This window comes from Kogia breviceps, chromosome 7 (genome assembly GCF_026419965.1).
Source record: "Kogia breviceps isolate mKogBre1 chromosome 7, mKogBre1 haplotype 1, whole genome shotgun sequence".
Taxonomy (NCBI): Eukaryota; Metazoa; Chordata; class Mammalia; order Artiodactyla; family Physeteridae; genus Kogia; species Kogia breviceps.
In genome coordinates, this window is record NC_081316.1 from 108070667 (window position 1) to 108089361 (window position 18695).

The window sequence follows — 18695 nt, forward strand, 5'->3', positions numbered from 1 at the left end:
GAGGGGCCCTCTGGCTAGTCCTCGGGCAAGGGGGAAAGAGCTTACGGGGCCCGGGGGTGTCACCTTCCCTCTCTGTCTCTCTCCGAAGGTCCCGTCTCATCTGCCTAACTGGACTCTAAGGGGACTAGCACTGTCCTTCATAAACCCCATTTGCTTCTTCTAAGGTGGTAACACTATGGAGCAACATCCCCATTCGGGGCGGGCCTGCGAGACTGCCTGCCTGAGCTTTGAACTCGGGATCCCACTTTCCCTCTGGCAGGTGCCCAGGGGCCAAGCGCTCAGGAATGTTCTAAACCCAGAAGACCCGCTTCGTTAGTGTCAAGAGCACGGTTCCGTCCTGGCCCCCTACTTGCCTCCAGGGACTCCACTGCAGTCACCGTCTTGCAGGATCCCGTCTCAGAGGGGATGGGGATGGCGGTGATGAAGACCATTGATGATGGTGACAATCCAGAGCATATTTGGCTCCCACACTCTTATGTGCATCGACTCACCGAACCACCTAACTACCCGCCCCTCAGCCCCAGTTTCCCATCTCAGGACGTGCCTCTTCCTCATGATTGACACCTCGGATGGCCTCTGCCTCCGCACTGGGGGCTCTGACTCCGGCTGTTCGTTGGAACCTCCTGGGTAGCTTGTTGAAAATATAGTTGTCTGGGTCCCAACCCTAGAGCTCTGACCCTATTGGCCTGGGGGTGGGGCCTGGATATTTGAGTTTTTAAATCCCCAGGTGATCCGGGTTGTGTGTCCAGGGTTTAGTTCCCTGGTTCCACGGAGCCTGCGGTGTGTATTGATGATGCCCTGGGGCTGGTTTTTGAGCCAAGCAAGGCCATTCCTATAACCCTCCTAGCTCAGGATGAGATTGGGCGCAGCGGGGCCAGAAGGGCCAGCTTAGATGTGACCCAGGGCAATGAAGCGGGGGTGCCCTCCAGCTGAAGGCGTGGCTGGCAGACAGGGGGGACGGAAGAGGGCAGTGCTTGCAGCTTCTCATCTGGGAGTCGATGCTGGGGTTGGGGACTGGGATTTGGCCTGGCTCTGCCGTCCGGCCTGTAAGCCAAGGCAGAAAATAGGGTTTGGGGGCCCTGTACGCCAGTACCAAGCTGGAGCCCAAGCATGGCTCCCCAGAAGGGTCTGGCTGTGGGGAGAGGACAGAGGGGGTCTAGGAGCAGGGTCTCCTCCAGCTTTCACAGAGCCCTTTCCTCTTCCATTTTCCCACCAACTTATGTGCCTCTCATTCCTCAAAACCACTGCAGATACCACCTGTGATATTATGACTTTTAACAGGAAGCGTATCTTTGGCCTTCGTCTTGTTCCTGGCACAAATCCTAAAACCCTTGGAATTTCCTAAGGAATAAGAGTGAGAGAGGTGTCTTGTCATTCTTAGGACATCCCTTTCAACCACGCCTGAGTTTACGTTAATGAGCTAGCTTTTAGAAAGCACCTAAGGATGGGGGTTGGGTGCCAGGCGAACGAACCAAGTTTGGAGCTTTCGACCCCATCCCTGACCTCTGCGGAGGGGAGAGGGGCTGGAAATTGAGTTCAGTCACCGATGGCCAATAATTTAATGGATCATGCCTATGTGAGGAAGCCTCCATACAACCCCGGAAGGACAGGTTTGGAGAGCTTCCAGGTTGGTGCTGGGATGGGCTAGTTCCCTGAGAGGGCATGGAAGCCCCATGCCCCTTCCCATATACCTTGCCCTCTGCACCTCTTCCATTTAACTCTTCCTGAGTGGGATCCTTTTACAGTAAACCAGTAATCTAGCGAGTAAACCGGTTTCCTAAGTTCTATGAGCTGCTCTAGTAAATTAATCGAATGCAGGGAGGGGGTCGTGGGGACCTCTGATTTATAGCCAGTCAGTCAGAAGCACAGGTAACAACCTGGACTTGTGATTAGCACCTGAAGTGCGAGGAGTCTTGTGTGACTGAGCCCTTAACTGTGAGATCTGATGCTACCTCCAGGTAAATACTGTTAGAATTGAGTTGATTGCTCGGTGGTGTGGGAAAAAAACTACATCAGAACTTGGACCAGAATCACACCGCCTTTTCCAGGAAGTCTTCCCCATGGGCCCTGTCTGACCGATGGCTCCACTCAACACCAAGTGTGGCTCCCCAAAGCCCAGTTTACACCCCATGGGTGTTTGTCCTATTCTGGGGCCGGGGTGGGGGACTGAGCCTTGGGTCACGTCTAGTATACCCCCAAGGGAGTTAGGCTGGCACCACCCCTTCCCCTGGATTCCTCCTGCTCTCAGGACATGGCCTTGCCCGTGAGCAGTTCTCCACGTGCTGAACGAGTGTGTTGGACTAGAACGATCTCTTTTATTAGAAGAATTAATATAAGATGTTAATTTCCAAGTCATCCTGGAATACTCTTAACACACCTTTGGGTTGGGGAACTTCTACATATCCTTCAAGGCCCAGGGGAAAATTCACCTCTTCTATCGAGCCTTTCAGACCTTCCCAGACAAAATTAGTCATATTCCCGTTCTGTGTTACCATGGCACTTTACACATGGCTCTGCTTCAGTCCATGGCCAGCATGGCACTGTTTTGGGGTTTAGGACCCTGGAGGGTCTGAATTCTTTGAGACCAGGGACTCTGGGTGGGACTATCCCAGGCTTGCACGGTGCCTGGCCCAGGGCGGTCAAATGAATGAATGCACGAGTGGATAAATGAATCCCTCAATTCATCAAGTTCATTCCCATAACCATCTGCAGAGGGTAAGGTAAGGAGGATGGGAGAGAGGACTCCTTGGTATCCAGAGAGGAGCTTTGGCTGCCCAGCTATCTCAGTTCTGGGCCCACAGTCGAGGTAAGGCAATGGTGGGCACACCCCAGGGGGACCTTGGCCTCTCAGGTGGATCCTGCCATCCAGCGTTTTGTCCTCTGCTCTGCTGAGGGTGTGGGTGGAGCACAGGGGCAAGGGTTGAAGTTTGGGCAGAGGTAGCCTAACTAGCAGAAGGTTCTTCCAAAGCCTAGCTCAACTAGAAAGCTACGTGTGTCCTGGCCTCCCGGTATCTTGGGGGCTGGGGCTGGGTCTGGCTTCTCTAACCTGGAGAGGCTGTGCCTGGGACTAATTGGCTTGCCCTCCTTCGGCTGCCGGAGAAAGTCTTGGCTAATTTGCCGGAACGCTCTAGTTAAACGCCAATTAGGACTTTCTGCCCATTGCTTTCTTCCAATATATTAATAATGTAATTAAGCAGTTATTGCCTGTGCAAATTAAAAATTAACTTAAACGGACGGACAGCCTGGAGAACTGAGGAAGTGACCGCTTAAACAACCAATGTGCATCTCACTCGAGTGTCAACATCCCAACACAGTCTAAAGTGCTGGGTTTGACCTTCCAGTGAGGGACCCAGCCAGCTGCCAACAGCTGCTGGCTTCTCCTGCTCCAGCCAATTCCACCCGCCCCAGTCCTACGGATGGAGGGCGTCGTCTTGGCCCAGATGGGCGGGAGGGCTTGCTGCTGGGCAGCCACCTAGGCTTCCAGCGTCCCCACCCCCTTTTCTCAGGGGTGTATGGTGTGGATTTCAGTGAAAGGAGATGCTTCTGGGGGTGGCTGGGAGGGGGCAGTCACTGAAGCCCCTGCCACTGCCACCCCTGGATCGATTTGTCCTGCATTCCAGACCAGGAGATGGGAAGCAGATGGTGCTGGAGCGGGGAGGGGCGAGGTAACCAAGGAACTAGGAGACCTTCCTTCCAACCAGCCCCCTGGGTGGGGGGGGGACGGGGTCTCTGAGAGCTTGCAGGAGATGCAGTAGGCAGTATCCTCCAAAAAGATGAGAGGATAAAGCTCCTGTCTCTGCCCTGTCCCCAGGGATCTAACACGACAGGTGTGACATTGCTGGTTTTCTTCTCCAAACCGCCACAGGAGGGGACCTGGCAGGAAGGAGCAGGACAGTGGGTGGGGGCGGTGAGGAGGGGAATCGGAGGGGCCTGAGTAGGAGCTCTGGGGCAGGAGGGCAGGGGACTCTAGCCAGCACAGGGCCCTCCCTCTGCACCATCGGTCCCCAGACTCTCAGGCCGCATGTTAAAGGGCTCCCTGCTTGTGTCTGAGTGCCCAGCCCCTCCCGATGCTGCTGTCCACGGTGGTCGCACTTGTGTGGAAGGCGGTTCGGTGGCAGCCCGGGAGCTGTGCTGAGGACTCAGGCAGGACCCTCACGTTTGCCCCTGGGGCTCCCGCAAGAGGGCGGGTTGGGTCTCCTTCGGCCTGGGCAGGGGGCTCCTTCGGGGTCCCAGTCAGTGTTCCAGAGCCATGGGGACAGGGCCCGGGGTGGAGGCTGCCTTCCTCGTACTAGGGAGCTGGCTCATCCCCGCTGTACCCTGTCCTGCCCCCAGCTCCGTGGGGAAGGGCCCAGCTCCCGAGGGACACGAAGCAACCAGGGTTGTTTTAAAGACTTTATTTATAAAAAAGTACATTTTTTTTTCTCAGTACATTTTTCAACCCATCATTTTTTTTTTTTTTTATACAAGTAAAAGGGGGTGATGCAAACACCCCCTGGGTTAGAACCAGGAGAATCTGCTGGGCCGTCCCTGGGACCAAAGACGAAAACAGTGACTAAGAAATTGAAGCAAAGGTAGTGCATCACACTCTGGGGGGAGGGGAGGGGGCAGCTTCTCCTGGATTTTGTTTCCATTTATACAAAAAAAGAACCATTGTTTTTGTTTGTTTCCGGCCAAGAATCCCATTCCTCACGGCAGGAGTCAGAAGAGCAGCACACACTGGGTGGGGCAGGGGCTCCTCTGGCCTTACGATCGGGCGGCAGCAGCGAGGTCCCAGAAGCCCTCACCGCCTGGGCCATGGCACAGGGGCCTGGGCACGTCTCCCCGTGGGCCTGGGGCCTGGTGGGGCCCACCTGAGGGTTCCTGGTGGCAGTCAGGCCTAGAAGGTCTCCGTCTGGCCCCCGGGGGGCCTGGCAGCCCTCCCCTGCTCCCACGTGAGCTGCCCACACCACCTAACACAATCCTCGATTCCTCTGCTTGGAGGATGGCAGAAAAATTATTGCACCAGTGACTCGGGCACGCGGGAGGGGCGTTGGCATGGGGGCACATGCCTGGGAAAGAGGGCCCCCGTGAGTCTCTCTTATGGCCCGAGCGCTGGGAAATCCGTTTTTCCTGAAGGGCTTTCAGCAGGACCAGCCCAGCCCCTTGGCACGTCTGTGGGGCTGGGGCACCTGTGCTTGGGTCTGTCGGGGGGCGTGCGCCCCCGCGCACGCATGGGCCAGGCCTGACGGGGCTGCGCGTGCGTGCCTGTGTTCCCTGATTCCATGTGCGCTGCTCTTCAGATCCTTCCCGTCAAAGGGGACTCAGAGGGTTGTTACACATTAGAACAATATCAAAATCTTAAGGAAAGAGGGGTATTGGTGGAGTGGGGGGCGGGCAGGGACGGGGAGGGCAACAAGAGGCAGGATGACAAGTGGGGGGAGGCCTTGGCACAATGCAGACCAAGTTTATTTCATTTCCAGCAAAGGCAGAAGCTCAGCTCATGTTGGGGGCACGGAGAAGCAAGACGTCCTTGTCTCTCTGCTGGGCCAGGACTCCCCTGTGCCAGCGGCTGTGGCTATGGGCCCAGCAGCAGTAGTACCCACCGCCCCACAAACTTGGGGCACAGAAAACCCCGTCACCCCAGGCCCAAGTGCCGACCCCGGCCTCGTGCCGACTCTTGGCCCCGGGTAGCAGCTGCCCTGCTGGGCGTGCTGCTGATGGGTCCCCGCCAAGGCAGGAGCCTCCTACGTGGCCCACACATCTGGCATGGACCCCACAATTTGTGCTTTGCTGGAGGGGAGGGCTTGGAGGTGTCTTAAGGGGGACTCAGTGCTTTGGCTAGGCCCGGGGGCCTCCTAAGTCCATCATAGAAGGAGGAAGAGGGGGTGGCAGTGCAGATACGGGAGACACAAGAGGAAGAGTCTTTTCAGTCTTGTGATTTCAAGGGGACAGAGAATGCCTCTATCAGGCAGGCCCCTGGGATTTCCTCCTGCCTGGGGGCAAGGGGACCAAGCAGAGGGGCCAGGGTGGTGTGAGGTGGGATGGGGTAGTGATGTAACATGGAAAAGGTCCTCTGCCCTGGGGGGGACACTAATACTGCTGGGAGATGCAGCCCAGCTCCTTCACCCCCTCTGCCCTGTGGCTAGAAAGACCCCAGAAGTTTCTCCCAACTCCATCCCATCCAGTACCCCCAATGCCAAGAGAGGGGAGTGCCGCCCCAGGGCTGGCATGGCTTCAGACTTCTGCTACGTGGCTACTGGGTGGTCTGGGCTGGGGCTAGGGCAGTGGAGGCTGGGGGAGGAGCGTGATCCAGCTGGTGGGTCCAGGGTTGCCAGGGCAGAGACGGAGCTGGCTGGGGGTTCCACAGCAGCACCAGGGAGGGGAGGAGTAGGGCGGGAGGCTGGGGGCTCCCTTGGGAAGCCTATGGCGGGGTACGTTGGTGCCCGTGGGGCACAGAGTGGTGTGCCTTCCTCCCCCCAACACTTGCCATTCCACAGAGCCCCTGCGCCCTGGGCTAAGTCCACTGGAATCCTCATGAGCGGGCATGAAGCTGTCTCTCCCATCCCAGGGTCTTTCCCATCTAGAGTGCTGGGGGGATGGGGTAGGCAAATGGAGGGACTGAGGCACTTTGAGCTGGGGGAGCAAAGAAGGGGCTGGGAGGGGCCTTGCTCCATGGCATCCTGGGGAAGACCATCAGTCTCGGGTGATTGACAGGAACCCAGAGCCCCATTCAAGAAGGGAATCTACAACTCAAAGGGGAAGCTTCTCCAGGGTTCCCCACCTCATCCAGAATGGAGACCAGGGAGAGCTGAAGCAGGACGGGGAGGGTGGCGAGCAGGAGCTTCAGACTCAGGATCCCTGGCTTCCCGTTCCCCTCGCACTTTCTGGCAGGCCCGGAGCACCTACACTGGCCTTTGTGGGCCAGGAGCTACCTGCGCTCTGCAGTCTTATCAGCCTGTGTTTGCAGAGCTCCTATTGTGCGGGCTTCCTTCTCTGTTGCCCTCTGCATTGATCCTCCTTCACCTGTAGCTCCTGGAGGTCATTCCCTTCTGGGATCCCAGCTCTGACTCCCCAAGAAAATCAAGAGTTGCTAGCACTTGATAGATAGGGAGAAATTCAAGAAACTTCCATGCTATAAGAAGCAGTTAAGAGCCAGCCTGAGATGCTAGGGTGGAGGCACCGAAGGGACCAGTCTCAGCTCTCCCTGGAAGCTTCTGAAGGCTGCCCCCATCCTCAGCTGGAAGGAAGGGGGAGAGGTGGAGCAGAGAGGCGGGTCTTGGGCAGTGTCCAGCCTGGGTAAGGCATGTGACCCCAGGGGGAGCACAGGGGTAGACATGGGCAGCGTGTGTGTGTGTGTGTGTGTGTGTGTGTGTGTGTAAGTGTGTGTGTGTGTGTAAGTGTGCGTACGTGTTGGTAGAAGTGTATCGGAAGTGTGGGCCAGAGTCTACCTTAACTCTCTGGAGGCCAATGAGGAAAAAAAATGTAAAACTAACCTTGCCAGGAAAACACACTGCCCAAGGCCTCAGGTGGGGACTTCAGCTTGATTCACTTAACAAACAAAGACAACCCTGGGTGCTTCGGAAAAGCCGCCCCCCCTCCCCTACCCCTTGGGTGCAATGGCTGCCTAGACCGGGGGTTCGAACTCCAGCTGGTCAGCTCACGGTGGGATGGGGGAGTGGGTGCCGGGTTCCCTCTCCCAGGGAAAAAGGAGCAGCATCTGGGGTCGGCGGCAGGGGGCTTCTCCTCTTGGAGCCCCTTCAGCCCTCCACCCGCAGAGAGAGGACACAGACAAATTCCAGTGTTGGGGGCGGGGGAGGGCTGGCTCCCCAAATCCCGGAGGGATGTCTAGGTACACAAGACGGGACTAGGGCTCCCTGCGGAGGGCGGCAGGTGAGGTCAGGGGAGGAAAGGTACCAGCAACACCGAAGCCACAGTGAACACACACCATGGGGGAGGGTGGGGGGGCAGGGAGGAAATCAAAACAAAGCCAGGTCGCGTGCCCTGGGCTCCCAGGTACCCCGAGCAGCTGGGTGAGTCTCTGCCGAGCTCCTGGGGCAGTGGACGGTGGGGGGCGGGCAGGGGGCGTGCGGGTGTGGGCTTGGGGCAGGGGCTCTGCAGACGGGGCTACACGTACCACTCCTTCTTGGAAATGAAAGACCCGTCGTTCTGAGAAACCATGTTTTCGGCCAAGTCCAGCGGCTCAGGGTCGTACTGGTAGCCCAGAGTCCGGTCCCCGTAGCAGCCGTCCTGACGGGCCTCCGCCTCATCCACCGTGAAATAGGGCCGCTTGGCGTCCTCATCATATTTGGGGTGAGGGCCGCTCACCTTGCGCTCGCCCCCTCCGCCCTCCTCCTCTTCTTCCTCCTCGTAGCTGCTGCCGCCCAGGGGGCCGGCTTTCTTCTCGTCGTCCGAGTCCTCAGGGTACTGCAGGTTCTGGGCCATGGGCGGGTGGTGCTGGGGGATGCCGGCCTTGCTGTAGCCATTGCCGTACACGTGCTTCTTGGTGCTGTAGTCACCCTTGAAGGTGTGACGGCGCCGGCGCAGGGCCACCACGATGCCGCCAACCACGGTCAGCACCAGCAGGACGCTCCCCACCACGCCCCCAATGATGGCCGTGGGCACTGGCCCGGCGCGCCGCCCGTGTTCGGGAGGAGACGGGGTGTAGGGGAACTCTGGGTGAGGAAGAGAGATGGAGGGGGACAGTGTCAGTGTCTGCTCCTGAGGAGTCAGCAGGGGTGGCAGGGAAGGGAAAGCCAGGAAGTGGGCCCGAGGCCAGCTCCGGTTCCAAAGGCCGCCCCCCCCCCCAAGTACCACCCCCAACCAGGAGCCCAACACGCTGCAGCGTGGGTAGCTGGGGCCTGGGAGAGGCAGAGACAGCCTCGTAGCCCCAGAGCCCCCATGGTGACTTTCTCCTTGGATATGGAGCCAGCCCACCCATGACCCAGGGTCCAGTAGACGCAAGTCACCGCCATGACACCCTGTGAAGTAAGTATGCTACTAATTTCACTCCAGCACACGAAGAGACGGGGCTTAGAGAGGTCAAATAACTTGTCCGAGGCCATCAGCCAATGACGCGGTCGTTGATTCTCTTGCACCGAAAGCCTGTGCAAGTGTCACTGCGCCCCAGCACCGCACCTTGGCTTCTGAGACTTGGAGCCTGGAGCAGACCGGGTGCCCCACGCCTGATTTCATCCGCTCCAAGGTGCTGGCCCCGTAGATGGCCTGTGAGTGCCAGAGGCCCGGGCTGTGGTTCTTGGCTGCAGTCTGGCCCTGCAGGGCAGGGTGGGGGCCAGGGTGCAGCCAAGCTGGGCTCTGAGCATAAGACGCTCAGCATGGCTGTGCAGAAAGGGAGCGTGAGAGCACGTGAGTAGCAAAGATGACAAGTATACACAAGCGAGCACGCGTGCCGGCACACACCCTTGTCGGGAGCGGCCCACACATGTGCTGATGTGATGAACGTGTGTGTACAAATATGTACACACTGAGGACAGAGCAGAAACAAGAAGGCGGAAAAGGTGAAAAGAGAAAGGAAGTGGCTGGGCAGGGAGAGAGGGCTGGGCGGGTGTCTGTCTGCCAGTGAGGCCGGGCCAGAGGCCGAAGGGGTCCCCAGGTGAGGTTGAGGGAGGCGGTTCCCAGCACCACCACAGGGTGGCACCGGAGACCACGGCTGGCCTTGGACAGGAGGAGCCGGTGGGCGGGTCCAGGGCAGGCCCGGAGGGCTGACCTCGGCCGCTCTCAGCCCTCCTCTCTTCAGGCCAAGGGAGGCGGTCAATCTGGGCATATGTTCTGGCCTTTGGGAATCTGTTTCTGCCAGCTCACTCCCCGATTCAGCATCACGCACTCCGTGGGAATCCTGTTTCTCCTATGAGACCAGTCCCTCCTCCCAGAGGTGGAGCCGGTCTGGTGTGAGAGCCTGTGGGGTGCTGTCTGTAGCGGGAACAGGGCAAGGATTCTGGAAGAGAAGAGGAAGGGCCTTCCGCGAGTTCGGGCGGGAAGGGCTAATGAAAACACGGGGGCCGAAGAAGGGAGGCGATTTGCCTGTGTCACATGGCTGAGCTGGGAGCCCCCAGAGGCTCCTGCTCCGGGCCTCTCCACGGGCGGGAGTTGGCGGAGAGAAGCACAACCACTGAGGACTCAGCTTCCCACTTGTCACCACCGTGTCCTCAGTGCAGGTCACCTAGTGGCTGCCCATGAAATATTTATTGAATATTTGGCCTCACCGCCCACTTCCAGAACAGTCTCCCTGAACCTCAAGCGTCTTCTCCTGGTTCACCAGGTCCCATCTGTTTACCGCCCTGAAAAGGGCTGCACACTTGCTTCCCGTGAGGTGGGAGATGTTGCCACGAGAAACGCCCAAGAGGCCGCTGGCAGGAACCTAGCCACCTGTGTACTTTCGACCTGCCGGCTCCCCCTTCACTTGTTACCCGGTACCTGCGTGCTCTCTCCTCTCGCCACCTGCCTCATCATCACTCCATCCACCCACCCACCCATCCACTCAGCAAACATGTACCGAGCATCTATTTCACTAGTCACAGGATACAAGGAACTCACAGCCCAGCTGAGGAACCAAATGACACTCTTAGGCAAAGCAGCATGTGGACGTCAAGGGCGCTGGCCGATAAGGGCTTCAGGAGTGCAGTGCAGGAAAGTCCTGTGGCCTGGAGTTTGAAAAGGCTGCTTGGAGGAGAGAAGACTTAGGCCAAGCCTTGAAGGATGACTAGGACTTGGAGAGGGCAGCAGAATAAGAAAGGCATCAGGTGGAGGAACCTGCCCTTCTTCTCTGACATGTTTCCTTTGCCTCCCAATAAATACAAGGAGTCCTTGACCCTCAGCTTTCTTTTTGGAGCCTTCTGTCTGCAGACTGCACTTCTGGGCCTTCTCTCTGCTCCAGCCGCCTGGCTGGGGGCTCCATCCTTGGACCTTACCCTCTGCTTTCTGTCCTAGGGACAGACCTGGCCTCAGTGTCATGAGTTCCCTTGATCCTCCTGGCTCTCCAAACCATCTCGGGTAGCTAGCTCTCCCCCCAACTCTGGGGCTTTATCTCCAAAGGCCTCTGGGACAGCAGTTCCCAAGCTGTGGCCATGGAACCTCAAGCCATTGGCTCAGAGGGCTGGCAAAAATACTGGGGTCAAACGCTTCAGGAAATGTCGGTGGAGACAAAGCATCAGAGCCCTTTCATCTTCTCATGCACACTGTGAACTGTAAGAGGAACACACAGTGTTTCCCAGCCTACTGGAACACAAAGCCCACCCTCCTGACTCAAGGACCATTCACAGGAGAAGAATTTGGGGACACACTTTGAACACTCTTCTATCTAGCACAACCTCGCTTGGAATTCTCTCCACCCACTCAAGGCCCATCCCTCGCAACATGGTTCACCGTCTTCCCCCCAAACCCACTCCATTCAACACCACAACTCCACCACCATTTGTCTACTCTTCCAGTTTAGAATCTTACTTATCTTTGACTCTTCCTTCTCCATCTCTTGGGTCAAAATCTGCCACCAAATCTTGTTGACTCTTCCTATTCAATAGCTTCTCACTTGACACCAGGTTTTACTTTTATAGTAGATCTGTGAATCTCCCACCTTCATTTGGTCTCTGCCCTCCCTTTAGTCACTCCATCCACAGTCACCAGGTTAATTTTCACTGTGTAGACACTACCATTCCCTTTCTCAAAAGACTAGCAATGACTTCCCCATTGCCTGTTGGACCACGTCACTCTGGTCTTCAAAGCTTCCATCACGCAACTTGATCTTGGGTCTGGCCAACTCACCGTTCTTGCTGTCCAAGTAGATTCTGTTTTTTTTTTAAATTAATTAATTAATTAATTAATTTTTGGCTGTGTTGGGTCTTCGTTTCTGTGCGAGGGCTTTCTCTAGCTGCGGCGAGCGGGGGCCCCTCTTCATCGCGGTGAGCGCGCCTCTCACTATCGCGGCCTCTCTTATTGCGGAGCACGGGCTCCAGACGCGCAGGCTCAGTAGCTGTGGCTCACGGGCCTAGTTGCTCCGCGGCATGTGGGATCTTCCCAGACCGGGGCACGAACCCGTGTCCCCTGCATCGGCAGGCGGACTCTCAACCACTGCGCCACCAGGGCAGCCCCCAGGTAGATTCCTTACTGCAGACCTTTGCTCATGCTGTTTCCCCTGCCCGGAATGCCCTTCCTCATCTCCTTCTACCTATTTCTGTGCTTCGGTCCCTTCTTTGTGCAGCCTTCTCTTCTCCAGCTCACACTTCTCTTTCTCTTTAGAATGTTTACATACCAGTGGTCTGCAGCTTTCATTCTGGTATAAACAATAGCTTACTCCATTTCGTTAATCATATACTGACATATTGTAGTAAGGCCTGATAGAACAAGCTGCAGTAAATGCAAATTAGGATCTACCATGATTGGCTCTGGTCCTTCTGCCAGTTTTCAAGTGGCTAAAGTTCTTTCCTTCCGCAGGAACAGGGAGAGGGGTTGAGGAAGCAGCAGTGTCATGATAATTTGGGACTGACTCAATTCAGTGTGTTCCAGTTGTGTACGATATTAGTTCAACTATATTTACTTTTATGCTTTCGGTAGCAACAGAGACCCAAGGAGAAGTAAATCCCTCCTACATTTCACTTGACTAGACTGAATTTTTGGGGCCCCACTAATCACGGTATGGTAGAGTTTAATGTATTCCCCGTTTCACGAGAGTGGCTGCTGTCCCAGTTAGTCTGTAAATTCGAATTCAAAGTAAATCTCGAACCTGACCTCCTCTCACCAGCTCCATCACTACTACCCTGATCGCAGCCACTATCATCTCTCACCTGGATTGTTGCAATAGCTAGCTGCCTAACTGGCTCCCCCAATTCCACTCCTTTCCTGTACAGGCTATTCTCAACATGGCAGCCACAAAGATTCTGTTAAATCTGAGAGCTGAAGATGCTCTACATGATCTGTGCCTCTGCCTTCATCTCTTGCTTTCCTCCCAGCTCGCTCCACTCCCAGCTTCCTCAGGGCCTTTGCACTGGTGGCTCTGCCCCCTGGAAAGCTCCTCCCCCAGGTGTCCCATGCTCACTGCCTCAACGCCTTCGGGGCTTGGCTCCAACTTCTCATGGAGGTCACCTTCTCACCAAGGCCTCCCCTGACTACCTTATTGAAAATCACAGCTCACAAACTCCCACCCCCAGCACTGTGAATCCCTCACCCTGTTTTCTTTTTTCCTTATCACCTTCAATTTTCCTTATCACCACTTAATTTTTCAAACGTATTTTAACTGTTACTTGTTTTCTGTCCTCCTGTGCTAAAGCGTAAGCTCCACGGGGACAGGGACTTTGGCTCATTGATGTACTCCCCGCCACCTAGACGGCCTGGCACGTGGCCGGAGTTTAAGAACATTTGGTGAATGAATTCTACAAAGGCAAGGCCATGTCTCAGAGGTGAGCCTCTGGGTCTCTTTCCTCTCTAGGGCCTTCTGTTTACCTTTTTCCCCACCTGAGTCCTAAGTATGTTTCCTCTTCCCTGGAGATTTTTGGGACCAAAGGGAACCCTGGTTATTTTGCCTACTTTAGGGCCAGACTGCCTAGGGGCAGAAGACCGGTTAAGATGACCTTCCAGCAAGGCAGACTTGTGTGGAGATGCCAAGTGAGGGTGCAGAAGGAGTGCATGTGGGAACCTAACTCATTTGTAAGCAGAGGTGGCTGTCTGGTGTGGAACGGAGCGCCCTCCCCTTCCATCCCTCCAGCTGTCACATTCAGCCAGTAGCTCCCGTCTTTGTGCCAGTAGCAGAGCCTCAAAGGCCGCAGCTGGCGGGAGAGAAGAGCTGGGCCGTGGGGTCATCTGCGCTTCCTGGTGGGGGACCAGCCGGCTCCCCTCACTTCCTCTTACGAAGGGGGCAGCCCAGCCCCATTGCTGAAGGCTTGCAGCCTCCCCCTCAGGGATGGCAGGCTGGCTGGGACCCTGGGGCAGTGGAGGCTCCGCATTCCTTTGGGGCCGGGGGTCTCCTGACTGAGGTGGGTGGGTTAGTCCGGGGACTTTGGATGGATCGGAGGTGGAGCGAGGCTTAGGGTTTAGTCTGGTTCTAGGATCCAGAGGAGGTTTGGGGTCAAAGAGAATGTTCGGGCTTCTCAAACCAACGCCTGCTGCTTCCGCAGGCAGGCAGGCAGGCAGGCAGTGCTCTGGCACCAGAAGCCTAGGCCGGGAAGCTGTGAGAACTACACCTCCCAGTGTGCAGTGCTGCGGGCCCAGGGAGGGGGGAAGGCCTGAGGTCAAGCTCTGGGAAGCCCTTCTCCTGCTCCCGCAGCTGCAGCAGCTGTGCACTGCGCAGACCAGTGGGCAGGGCCTCATCGCGGTGGAGGGGAACTGAATCCTCCCAGGGGTGTGGACGCAGCTGCCTCCCCACAGGCTCCTCAGTGCTGCCACGGGCGGCCCGGAGGCGGCCACATTTGCCACAGCACAGCTGTGGGCCCCTTCTGCACACTCAGCACGCAGACATCGCTCGCCTGCGTGCCTGTGCACGTTTACACGCTCAGAGGCACACGCCCACACTCACGCCCGGGCACGCACGCTCGCAGGCTCACACAGCCCTCCCTTCCAGATGGACCCCCAAGCCCCTTTGGTCTGAAGGACTCCCGGCCTAAAGCGCAGACCCTGTTGCCTTCACCCCCGATGGCTGAGCCGGCTCAGTGCTGGAAATGGAAACTGGGGACACCCTGCACCCCGGTGGCCTTCCTGCCTGGCTCCTGGGAGTGCCCTGGACACTCTTCTCTGGACAAACCCAGTCCCAGGGGCAGATGCTGCCTTCTTTGGCCTCTTTAGTCTGGTCAAGGCCATACCCTGGCAGCCCTCCCCGCCCTCAGCGTTGCCACCAGAGGGAGGACAGAGGGGAGCTCACAGGTTTGTTTTGTGACTAGGGGCCAACCCCATGAAACCGCCCCTGGGAAACGGGTTTCTCTGCGGGCCCGGCCCTGTGAAGTGTATCCACAAATTCTGGTTTGTCTGGTTTGTCTCTTCTGTCAGTTGCACGGCCACAGCCTGGACCTGTCGTTTCCCTCTAGAAAAACACTCACTGTACATACAGCCCCTTACCGGTCCCCCAGGTGCCATCCACACAGCCTCCCAGGCGCTCAGTCTGGACCACCCTCCTTGCCACGCTGCTGCTTTCCGAGGTCGCCCGTGGCCAAGAGAGAGGACGCTCTGCTCCCTCTGTCCCTGCCCCCTCGGCCCCAGCCATTCTCCTCCCCCACTCTTCCTCCATCGCCGCTCACCCGCCACTCAGCCCTCCGAGGAACAACTCAAAGGCCACCTCCTCTGGGATCTGCGATCCCAAGAAGCCTGTGCCAAAGTGTGTCTGTGCAGGTGGTGCAGCGGCCCTGTGCACGCGTGCCCTGCACACACGTGTGTCTCTGGCACGCACCCTGCTGCACGCCTTCCTTTGCCCTGCTCTTCATTTCCCTCGCCAGATGCGCCCAGGGCAAAGCTATTACCTGTACGATGGCCAGGATGAAAAATTACATTTCCATTTATCCATCTCGTTCATGCATTCCCTCCAGACCAGCGGGGCTTGGAGCACAGGGCATGGCTGTGCCCCCCGGAGACCAGCCGATGTGGGAGGAAGGCTGGTGGGGTCGGCGGCCGCGCGGAAATTGCCCGTGTGAGTACGAGAGCGAACAGAGCGAACGGCTCTGAAAGGGGCTCCAGGCCACCCGGCTGAGTCTTCCTGAGGGGGCTGAGAGACCTGCCCTCGGGATGGCCGGTGAAACAGCTCCTGGGCCCATCAATGATTCAGGGAGCATGACACTTCCCTGGCTCCTGCCTAACTGGGCTGTCCACGACAGAGTCCCCTTACGCAAGGCCCTTCTCACCAGCCATGTGTGCGGCTTTGGTGACCACCCCCATCCCGCTCTGTATTTGGGGAGCACGCGAGGACACGCTGCATGCCTCTCCCAGCTGGAGCCCTGGGCGGCCCTGGCCCACCTTCCCCTCAAGGCCACCCAGGCCTGACCACAGATCCCACTGAGGGCGCGCCGCTGGAGCAAGCGCGCCCAAGGAGATGGGTCACCTCCACGCTGGTTTCCCTTCCTTCCTTTGCTCTCTCTTCCCAGCCTGGGCTTGGGAAGTTGCTCCCTTCCCTTCCCCGCTGCTCCTGGGCCTGCCGTGTCTGCCTGATGAGCGGTCCTGCACTCACGGTGGGTCCTGCATTCTCCTGGGCTTTGGGAGAAGGGAGGCCCTGACTTTCCTGTCCCGGCCCTGCCTCTGGGGTAGGGCAGTACCACTTAGCCCCGTAAGCTTAGCGGGCCTCTGGCCGGTCCGCTCGTGCTGGGCAGCAGGGTCAATGGGAGGTCATTGCTCCCGGGTTTCTTGGCCTCCACCCCTGATTTCCCAATCAGCAGTTTCCCCAGAGAGCCCGAGTGGTGGGGGGGGGATGCAGTGGTGGCGTTGGTGCTCCACTGCTGGGTGAAGGTATTCCCATGCGGGACATCCATGCTGTGTGCTAGGCCGTGCTATACGGATTTGGCGTGGTGGAAAGAAGCCTGAGATAAGTATGATCTCTGTATTACAGACTAGGAAGCTGAGGCTCAGAGGGGTGGAGGCCACACAGCCAGGAAGAGCCAGTGTGTGAACACATTCAGGCCAAGGCCGTGCTGTCCCTCACATGACCTGCATCCCCTCAGGTGGTCATGTTCCCTTATGTCACTGTTCACCCTCACGTGCCACATGGCCAGAGCTCAGGCACCTAGGAGGCTCTTATTGAGCTTTGCTCACACTTTCTCCAGGGGGCGAGAAGTGTGTGACACTGGCCTTACCATCCTTGCCAACTTATGGGAACCCCCAAACCCTAGAGTGGGGGAGGGGCTGTCTCAGCTTTCCCCAGGCTCCACCTCTGACACTTCTTTTTTTTTTTTTTTTTGGAGGGGGGTGTTAAGTAGAAAAGAATAGCTCTATCGCTTTGCCAGGCAAAGGGGGACACAGCGGGCTCATGCCTTGAAAACTGTGTGTTTCCTCTGACATTTGTACCACCTTAACCAGTCCGAGAGCCAAGAGCAGGAAGTTGAAGAGAAGAGCAAGTGACAAGTGACTCCATTCTCCTCCCAACCCTGGTGAGAGAGGTGACAGAACAGTCCCGAGGACAGGTAGGTGCAGCGCTTGGACAGCTTTGGGCTGTTTTATCGGCAGCTGTGCCTTGAATGTACCCACAGGTGAGGTCTCCCACTTCTGAGAAACAGGCTCAGAGCTAATGAATCCTCAGGACTTGCCCAAGCTCTGTGCCCGGAGCCAGGAACCGCCACCCAACTTCCAGTATCCCTGAACCTAGCTCAACATCTCCCTGGGGTCACTTCCTGTCCAGCTCAGTAGCAGCATGATGTCACTTCCTGTCCTAGGAGGGTCATTCTGTCACTTTCTCACCCTGGAACTAGCTTAGATACAGGGTTAAAGACACTCTGGTTGCGAAGTTGTGATGGTAGTTTACCCCTCTATTGGCTTGTTTTGATCTTTCCATTAATAATGATAATGACAGAGACAAGATAATAACCATAGAACACGAGCCATTTATTGACACACTGGTCTGTGCTAGGTACTTGGCCTACGTTATATAAATTCTGACAACAAGCCTTCAAGGCATGTCGTATTGTGCCCATTTTACAGATGAGGGCTCGTCCAGCTGTCTGACACGGAAGCCCATGCTCCTTTCACGTTCCATGTGATGTCTCCCCCAGAACAGCCCAGCCCCTGTGTTCCCTTTGCTCTCAGAGGTCAGGAGGCTGAGTCTCCCTCCCATCTGCCCTGAGAGAGAAAAATGCAGGGAAAATAGCAATTCAGTTGCAGGGCACACAAACCACCATGGCTTTGGGCTTTATCCTGGCTTTCCCTCTGTATCTTTGCTTGAGGTAAGCCTCGCCCTCCCGCCCACACAGGTTTCCTGAACTGCAGGAGCAAAGCTCAGAGGAGATGAGCTCCTCCCACAAGCCCACCCCACCAAGTCAGCATCACAGGTGTGTTGTCGGCAGACCCATGGGCAGGCTCTAACCACGCCCACCCCCAAAACAGCATTGCTGTAAACAGCACTTCCTTCCTCCCTCCTGGAGCCTCCCTCCTGCCCCTCTCTGACTGAGGTGGAGGGGGGGGGGGTCACCCTGTCTCACACAAAACCTTCACAGAGGAAAGAGAAAAGCAAAGCAAGACCAATGGCCAGAGCTCAGGGGAGAACCAGAGAATCAGGGAGAGGAGATGCAAATTTCCTACAGTGACACAGCCCATAGGTGGCAGATGCTGGCAGTGGAGGAGGCAGTGGGCGCAGAGAGGCGGGGAGTGGCAGGGAAGGGTGCAGCTTCCTACCTGTGATATTGACCTCCACCTGGCCTGAGCGGGTGCCGATGGGGTTGGTGGCCTCACAGACGTAGGTTCCTGCCAGGCTGTAGTTGATAGGTCCCCTGAAGAAGAGAGTTCTGTTCTGGGCCTCCACACCCTTGGGGAGGGAGCCATTCAGCCTGCAGGGGTTGGGAGACAAAGCAGAGGGTTATGACTCTCCAGCCCCAAGAAGCTGACCCTGTGTCACCCACCTGACTTCAACACCATCAGCCCTTTGGCTGAGTTAAGAGGCAGCATCTGTCTCGGAAGGGGTAAAAACAATAAAAAACAACAATCATCTCTTGCATTTGGCAGTTTTGTGTCGTTCAGTGTTTCACATTTGCTCATCACAGCACTGACATGCAGACAGGACAGTTAGATACTGGTCCCACTTAACAGAA

General features: G+C 57.0%; 1 protein-coding gene across 4 annotated transcripts in view; it reads right to left on the reverse strand.

The window, feature by feature from the left end:
* Window positions 1-18695, reverse strand: part of NECTIN1 (nectin cell adhesion molecule 1) — a 90327-nt gene that overhangs the window by 16662 nt on the left and 54970 nt on the right. For 2 of the 4 annotated variants that reach the window (XM_059070614.2, XM_067039141.1), the window contains exons 5-6: window positions 18283-18434; window positions 4380-8651 (exon numbers count right to left, since the gene is read on the reverse strand). In XM_059070614.2, the coding sequence (XP_058926597.1) occupies window positions 8104-8651; window positions 18283-18434 (700 nt within the window). In that variant the 3' untranslated portion in view covers window positions 4380-8103. Of the gene's footprint in view, window positions 1-4379; window positions 8652-17475; window positions 17731-18282; window positions 18435-18695 lie in introns of those variants that run through there. The other 2 variants (XM_067039143.1, XM_067039142.1) reach the window with 2 other exon arrangements.